This window comes from Rissa tridactyla, chromosome 9, assembly GCF_028500815.1.
Source record: "Rissa tridactyla isolate bRisTri1 chromosome 9, bRisTri1.patW.cur.20221130, whole genome shotgun sequence".
Lineage (NCBI taxonomy): Eukaryota > Metazoa > Chordata > Aves > Charadriiformes > Laridae > Rissa > Rissa tridactyla.
In genome coordinates this window covers 30,496,621-30,504,465 of record NC_071474.1, presented here as the reverse complement: position 1 = coordinate 30,504,465, position 7,845 = coordinate 30,496,621, and the positions used below count along the sequence as shown (strand labels likewise).

The window sequence follows — 7,845 nt, the reverse complement described above, 5'->3', positions numbered from 1 at the left end:
TATGCAGAGAAGAGGGGGAAAAAGCAGCCCCACTGAGCAGGCTGGTAAGCGATACAGCAATCGGATACGGAGCCCTTCCCACCCGGTCGGCAGGAACAGAAAGCCGAGCTCTCTGTCCTGCCCTTCCCTTACGCCCCTGTGAACAGCTGTGACACAGCATGGCACAAAATCCCACGAGCAGACCTTGCCCTGGTGCTGGGGAGATGGGAGGAAGGCGAGTGGTTTGGACTAGCCAAAAGCCAGAACCCAACAGTCCCACTCCGGCCTCCACGAGACCAACCAAGCCAGGCGGAGACGTGGCTTTACTCAAACCCTCCTCCCACTTTATTTCAAACATCATAAAATATACACACAGAAAAAAAGGATGAATGAGAGGGGAAAACGTTGTTGAGGGGGGGGAGGAGAAACCTCTCCCAAAACGCAGCATCAACTCAGACAGCAACGGGAAGCAGCTGCCACGGAGCGTCTCCTCTGTGCAGGCATCGGCACCTCCACCACACGCCTGTGAGGAGGAAGGGGAGGAGAGTGAGCCCTGGCACGGAGAGGAAAAGCAGGGCAGAGCCCCATCCTGAGCAGCTCTGCAATTTACTGAAGGGGAGAAGGCACAGGCCAAGGCTGGGTTAAGGACATCACCTGTCAGGGTGCCCCCGTGGACTTCTGGATTTGCTCCTTCAGGATCAGGATGCTCTGCCGTTGCTCCGGGGGCAGCATGGCGATCTGGTCTGCCGTCAGCTGCAGAACCTGCATGATCAGGGCTGCCTGTGGGGAGAGGGGAGAATCAGAGACCTGCCCTGCCAGAGCAGCCATGGTTACCGGAGCCAGGAAGGGGCTGTCCTCGCCACAGTAAGACACGTAGGAAGCGCTGCTCCCGTTGTCCTGCCCTTTCCCTTTTCTCCACTCACCTTCTCATGATCCTGGGGGGTGACCTGGCTCTGTCCAGGGCTAAAGCCTCCGGGCTGACCAGCTCCCTGGACCCCTGCCCCAGGAATGCCTCCTCCCTGCATGCCTGCCCCTGCCATGTTAGGAACCTGCAGGCATGAGAGAAGGGTTAAGGACCAACGGGGTCTCTGGACTCAGCCATAGAGATATAGGAATGTAAAAGCAGATGATCAGATGGATGCCCTCAGACAGCCTGAAGACTCCCGAGCACGGAGAGAGACAGGTTACCATGCATTTTACATGCTCTCCTCTCCCTCCACCTCCTGCACACCTTCCTGTGCTTCAGGAAGAGGTGGAGAGAGGCCTGAGTCTTGTCTCGTCCCCAGCAGACAGCCAGTGCTTAGGGAGATGGGACAGGTGCCCCAAACCCCCCAGAGCCACTGACCCAGCCTTGTGCTTCTCGGAGGCACTGCGGGACACCCTCCCCTCTCTGCCTGCTGCAGGAGGCGATCACCCCCCTCACCCATCCCAAATCTACGAGACACCATCAGTGCTCAACTGAGCAGAGGTGGTCTGTGTACCTGGCGGGGCCCCTGCGGGCCACTGGCTCCCATGTTAAGTGGCCCTGGACCCTGTATCCCACCAGGCATGGGGCCACGCGGGTTGGGACCAGGCCCTCGAGGCTCCAGGCCCCGGGGCTCCATGACCCTGGCCTCCATGGCCCTGGCTTCCAGCACCCGCGGCTCCAGGACCCGTGGCTCCAGGCCTCGTGCCTCCAGGGCTCGCGCCTCCATCACCCGGGGCTCCAGCCCTCGCGGCTCCAATCCTCGTGGCTCCAGCCCTCGGGGATCTCTTCCGACTGCAGGGGAAAGACAAGGCAAGGTGTTGAAGGGAGCAGTGCGGCAGGGAGCATGGGAGCAAGCGCGCTGCCGCCTTTGCCTGGGGACTAACAAACGCCCAGAACGTGCAGAGCTCAGGGCAGAAGGGACATCCCTGGAGGAAGTCCCTTGCCCTGGGTCAGCTGTTTCACTGCCCAAACCCCCTTCCTACGCCTCGTGTCGGGGCAGCGGGCTCCACTCTGACTTCTTGTCTGCACGCTTTAAGCCACCCACTATTTCATGCCCCCTCTCTCACCTCGAGCATCCATCAAGGGCCCCCGTGGCTCTCCCATCAGTGGTCGGGGTTCTCCCATGGGTCCCCCCCTCATCTCATGGGGGGGGCCACGGCTGTCATGACCAGGCATATGGTGCATAGGGGCTCCCTGGTGGGGCGGCCCAAGGTAACCTCTGACGCAGAGAGACGAGGAGAGCAAAGCAGGAGGAGGAGAAAAAGCGAGAGAGTGTGAATCAGACGCTGGCTTGGCACGGTCTGGGCAGAGCGCTGGGATTGCCCCCGAAGCCGGCCGCAGGGGGAGGAGGGGGAGGCTGGCACAGGGACGGGTGCTGTCGGCCCCAAGCCACAGGGCTGCTGCCATCACACCGGGGATGCCCCATCCCCGGGAAAACGGGCTGGCCCCCGCAGTCGGCAGCACAAGGGCCTCCGACCAGGCAGCGGTGACTCCCGGAAGGCTGGTGCCATCCCTGTCCTCAGCGAGAGGTCACCCTTGGGCAGGGGACAGTGCCAAGGGCTCCTCTCCTTCCCTCTCCCCTCACCTGGGCTCCACTTCTCCAGTGACTGAGAGCAGGGTCCCTCCGCGAGGGTCATTCGGGGCATCTCCCAAAAGGCCTCGGGGCGGCGGGCCACTAGCAGGTAGAGGTCCACGCTGCATAGGGGCCCTCGGGTCTGGCATGGGCACTGCCAGGGAGACACACAAGAGATCGTGAGGATCTGCATGACCAGAGCCATGCTGAGACTGTCCCCCAGCGCCCTCGAGGCACTCGCTGCTCCCCGGCGCGCAGGCAGGTGAGCCGTGCTGACCGCCGGGGGCAACAGCCCCTTGTGCAAGGCCAGAGCGCACCGAAGCCCCTTCCCTGGATGCTGATTTTATCCCTCTCTTTCCCTCTCTGGCTCTATCTCAGGCTCCTTACGGCACCAGGTGGCCAAACCAAGCGTGGGTGCCCCCGTGGCGATCTCTACAAGCGTGGGCATCACCCCCCTGCTGACGTGGGGCCAGGAGCAAAGCAAGACCTGGAAGACTCCTGGTAGCAAGGTATCAAAGGGGGCAAAGGTCCTCTCTGAGCCCACTCTCCTTTTCCACTGGTGGCTCTCTGTGTACGGCGCTAGCCTGTTCCCTCCTCTGGCCCCAGAGGAAATCCTGCCTCCTCCTAATCCTGCCAGGCTACAGGGTGATAGGCCAGTCCCCATCCCTGAGCACAGTGGGGTGAAATCCGCTCTCTGTACACTCCACAACAAGCTCCATGGGAGAAGGGAGCTGGCGGGTGCCGGGATACCTTGAACGCGTTCGATAGACGCAGGCCTGGCAGGTCCCACGGGCGAGAGCTGCAGGTTCCCTGGGCAAGCAGCAGGAAAAGAGGGAGAAGAGCAGACACGTAAATAGTGTATGCACACATGCACTCAGCCTTCGGGATAGTGCTGCCTGCAGGATCACCTCCACTCCCCTGAAGTCCCCCGGAAAACCTATGGAGAAGACGCTGCCTGCTGCAGGTCTGGCTTTATCAACCTCTTCCATTAATGCCACCTCTGCTGTGGCATGACAGCCAGCTTGGCGTGGCCCTTCCCTCGCTCACCACGTGAATGTGTGGGGCAGGAGGATATCCTGCTAAGAGAACTGGCATTCTGTGGGGCCACGCTGCGCCCCACAATGCACAGCCAGTCAGCTTCTGCTTCTGCCCCTGCCGGCAGCTTCCCACGGCACTCCCCAGTGCCAGCTTTCTGTCTGCTCTCCAAAACCTTCCGGGTGCCAAGAACTGCCAGCTTGCTCTCAGGAAGATGGTGCCCACCCCAAAGAAAATGAGAGTCAGCTGCCCCTAAGTACCTAAGACCAGAGGATCTCAAAACAGGTTTGCCATGTTTCTGGTACACGGCCTACAATACGACTCAAGGCCATAGAGGTGTCAACTGCCTGCGTGCCTTATTACTGGGAGAACAGGAATGCCTTGGTTGTGCTAACCCCGGTTTCGGGGTGCACGGCTTGACGGGCGGCTACGCAACATGTGAACCGTAAGGAATCCGGCTCCGGGGCTGGGCCGTACAGACCGTGCCTGCGGAAGGAAAGCCAAGCCATCACTCATTGGGAAATTCCCTGCCAAGCCTCCAACTCACTGTCACAAGCAAAAAGCGAAGGCCCAGCTCCCTCTGCCGGGCACAGCGCAGGGAGCGCTGGCAGAGGCGGCCGCGGCACAAGCTGCTTCCCAACACCCAGGCAGCAAAGGAGCATGACAGGTACCAGAGAAAAGCAAGCTCTGCCTGCTCGCACAAGCACAGGGACAGAGAGGGGCTCACAGAGAGATGGAAAACAGGCATGTCCCCGCCCGGTGGGGCTCTGCGGGGACTGGCAGCTCTCCCAACTTCCAGGTCATGTCTGCACGACACGGCGCAGAACAAGCTGGGAGCAAACCGGTGCATGGGCTGAGGCCCTGGAAGCAGGAGAGCTGCTACCACAACCTTGCGCCTAAGCGAACAAACCCAGGCACAGCTCAGCGCTGCAGGAGCTGCCCCGGATCCAAGGATGGCAAGGCTCCAGGTAGCTGGCAGGGGCTCTTGGCACAGCACTGCTCACCGCCCATGGCCTGGGCCCCTGCTGGAGCAAGGCTCACATGACACACAGCACTAACCCATGTCTGTTTTACCTTGTCCACGCTCCAAGGGGACAGGCCCTCCGCCCGGAATTCCAACCTGCGGCTGCATCCCACCTGAGGGGGAACAGGCAGAGATCAGATCCCTCCTTGGCCATCCCTGCACCACTAACCGATTCCCTTAGCCCCAAATACCTCCCCCCTCCCAGCTCCTGGGGTAGCATCTAGAAGTTTATTTTCTTGGTGTTGGTCCCTCACAGAGATAAGCCAACTTTCTGGACTGCTGCTGGCAGCAGCCACAACCACGACACACAGTATGGGACTATGCATGCTCTCACAGGGCCAGGCCCTCTGGTTTTAGGGGGAAGGTAGAGGGGGACTGTCTGCAGGACACACAGACCCATGGCACCGTTTATCCGAAACCCAAGCACTCACCTCCTGGAGCCATGGGGCCAGGGCCCGGGCCCTGCACAGGGGCTGCCATCTGTCCTGGGGCCGGCACTCCTCCCTGCATGGGCGGCTGCATCAGCGGAGGAGCACCATTTACGTGCATCCCACCCTATCCAGGAGAGAAACCAGACCTCAGCGAAGCCCCGTCGCCCAGGCATGCATGCCCCAGCTGGAAGAGCTGGAACCAGCAATGCCCATCTCTCCCCTGTACAGCACGTCCGTCACGTCTGCTCTTACTATGGGCTGCGGCTGGGACGAGGGGGTATTCTGCGGGTTCAGCTGGGCATTTGGCCCTGGCCCAGGCCCTGGTCCCGGCCCAGGCCCTGGCCCTGGCACTGGCTGCTGGTTGCCTGGGATCAGAGGAGGAACACTGGTCTGGCGATGCAGGATTTTCTAGGGACAGAAGAAGGAGAAAGGAGTTCTTTTCCACCCTCCTCCACAACAGGCTACCACCGATATCCTACCAACCCCCGATGAGGCAGCAAGGGACAAACCAGCGCGATCTCCGGGTCAACGATCCTCATGACCACCTGGGCCTGCAGCAGGGCATAAGCAAGCTGGGGGTTCTGGAGCAGCATGTTCCTGGCTTCCTGAGGGCTGTTCTGGACACACAACTGAGAAGAAACACACAGATCAGAGCTCTGGCAAGGCGCAACAGGGGCTGCGAGAACAAGGGCAGCAGTGGTAGAAGCTGTGCTTATGGAGAGAGTACAGCTCTCTGCTACACTCACCTTCATCTGCTTCATCAGCTCAAACATCTGCTCGGGGGGCAGGCTGGCTACTGCACGGCTGATGGATTCAGGGGCATCTTCAGGATTGACAGGGTCCCCATAGGGTGACTCTATGATGGGTGCACCTGTACCCAAGCCTGCAACAGAGTTTGTGACCTTGCACACCAATGTGAACTGGCCATTTTTAATGGGCTCATCAGATGGGAAGCACCACGCCATTACAGAGAAAGGGAGACAGTAAAAAGGGGAGATCATATGGGAGAGAAAACACAGAGCTGAACCCACGTATCCCCCTGCAAAACTACTCGCTATATCACTTGGAGCAGATCAGCTCTGCAAGGTTTCCACCTTGCCAACCTCACAGAAGAGGCAGGCTTTGTAAGGCTGAAAAGGTCGGGCCCAGCACAACATTAGTGCGGTCTCCACCACAAAATGCAGACTCACTCTTCAGCTCCTCCTTGTTCTTCTCGCTGGCCGCATTGTCAACGCGCAGGGCTCTCCCACTGAATTCTCGCCCATTCAGGTTCCGCATGGCACTGAGGGCCGTCTCCTGGTCTTGGTACTCACAGAAGCCATAGCCCTTTGGTTTTCCTGTCTCCCTGTCATACACCAGCCTGCACAGCGAGGAGGAGAGAACCACCACTGCTGAGGGCAGTGCAGGCATTGAGCAGCGTGCAGTGCCCACACCTCCCCATTGCTCAGGAGGGGGATATTGGGGGACACAACAGAGGAGCAGAGTGAAGGCACCAGGGTCAGATAAAGGCACGCAACAACCAGCCTTAAGCCTGAGCCAAAAGGTCTCCTGGACCCAGGCTGATGGGTATTCCCAGAGCTCTGGTGTCCAGGAAGGCCACCAGCACAAGCGCTGTGCTTCCTGTGTCCCCACAAAGGCATCTCTTGGGGACACAGGACTGGACTGGCTGCTCCTGCAGCTCCCAAGCCCTTAACTGAGAGCTCTCTGAAGCCTGCTGCCAACTCAGGAAACATCCCTGCAGAGCCACTGGGGTGGGAGTGCTCCGCACCCCCAGCTCTCTGCACAGAGCCTGATCAGAACCCGAGGACTTACACACCCCAACTCCATGCCATGGCAGGGCACCTGCCTCCAGCCTGGTGCAGCCTGCCCATATTCAGGCTCAGCCTATTACACTCTACATCTCCAGGCCACCTCAGTGCCTGCACCCCCAGGAGAGCTACCACAGCCTCACAAACCCCTCCAGAAGCCGCCCTGCTCGGCACTGCCCGGCAGAAGGCTGGCCCTGCCACAGCACGGCCCTGCACGGCCCCATGCCACCTGCAGGGCTTGGGGCAAGGCTCTCCCGTGCTGCCCCGGGGAACCGGGGAGGCCGGCAGCCATTACAGAATCACAGAGTGGTCGGGGTTGGAAGGGACCTTTGGAAATCATCCAGTCCAACCCCCTACCAAAGCAGGGTCACCCACAGCAGGATGGACAGGAACATGTCCAGGTGGGTCTGGAATATCTCCAGTGGAGGCTCCACCACCTCTCTGGGCAGCCTGATCCATAGCTCTGGCACCCTCAAAGGAAAGAAGCTTTTCCTCATGTTGAGATGGAATTTCCCGTGTTCCAGAGGGAAGAGAAGAGCTAAGTCTCTGAGAAGAGCCTTAGCTATTGCTGAGCATTGATGAGATCCCCTTTCAGCCCCCCCTTCTCCAGGCTGAACAGCCCCGGGGCTCTCAGCCTTTCCTCAGCAGAGAGACGCTCCAGTCCCTTCTCACCTAAAGCTCACCACGGGCCCAACCTCAGAGAAAATGTCCTTCAGCTGCTCCTCGGTGGCTTCGTACGGGATGTTCCCCACTGTGGAAGAGAGACAGCGCCCGCCGGTCAGCGCGGAGCCCGACGGCTGCGCGGACACCAGCCCCCCACGGCGGGGAGGATCCGGCCGGCCGGCCGGCCCGCCCGTCCCCGTCCCCACTCCCGTTCCCCTGCCGTCCCGCTCCCGCAGCGCTCACCGAAGACGGAGCGCAGGGAGCGGTCCACGGCGGGGTCCCGCACCGACAGCCCCGCCATCCCGCCGCCGGGCCTCGCGGCCGCTTCCGGTCCCTCACCCCACGCCGCTCCCCCCGCTTCCGCT

At 60.8% G+C, this 7,845-nt stretch overlaps 1 protein-coding gene across 3 annotated transcripts; it reads right to left on the bottom strand.

Annotated features, from left to right (window-relative positions):
• Positions 1-301: 301 nt before the first annotated feature.
• On the bottom strand, positions 302-7,829 carry CSTF2 (cleavage stimulation factor subunit 2). Of its 3 annotated transcripts, XM_054214300.1 has the most exons (15): positions 7,724-7,829; positions 7,490-7,568; positions 6,200-6,369; positions 5,756-5,892; positions 5,519-5,638; positions 5,262-5,417; positions 5,010-5,133; positions 4,629-4,691; positions 3,270-3,329; positions 2,532-2,673; positions 2,014-2,165; positions 1,461-1,738; positions 903-1,028; positions 634-759; positions 302-502 (listed from the first exon to the last, which is right to left on the bottom strand). In XM_054214300.1, the coding sequence occupies exons 1-14, from the start codon at positions 7,779-7,781 to the stop codon at positions 637-639; spliced, it is 1,788 nt and encodes a 595-aa protein (XP_054070275.1). In that variant the 5' UTR covers positions 7,782-7,829; the 3' UTR covers positions 302-502; positions 634-636. The 3 variants fall into 3 exon arrangements, with proteins under 3 accessions (XP_054070275.1, XP_054070276.1, XP_054070277.1); XM_054214301.1 differs by lacking the exon at positions 3,270-3,329; XM_054214302.1 differs by lacking the exons at positions 2,014-2,165; positions 2,532-2,673; positions 3,270-3,329.
• Between the last annotated feature and the right edge of the window lie 16 nt (positions 7,830-7,845).

What these genes read in the sequence shown, in the direction of transcription:
- CSTF2 (XM_054214300.1), bottom strand. Translation starts at nt 7,781, where the DNA reads ATGGCGGGGCTGTCGGTGCGGGACCCCGCCGTGGACCGCTCCCTGCGC. An exon ending in GGGCCCGTGGTGAGCTTTAG is followed by an intron (nt 6,370 to 7,489) that starts GTGAGAAGGGAC and finishes CTCGCTGTGCAG; the next exon opens with GCTGGTGTATGACAGGGAGA. An exon ending in ACTGGAGAAGTGGAGCCCAG is followed by an intron (nt 2,166 to 2,531) that starts GTGAGGGGAGAG and finishes TCTCTGCGTCAG; the next exon opens with AGGTTACCTTGGGCCGCCCC.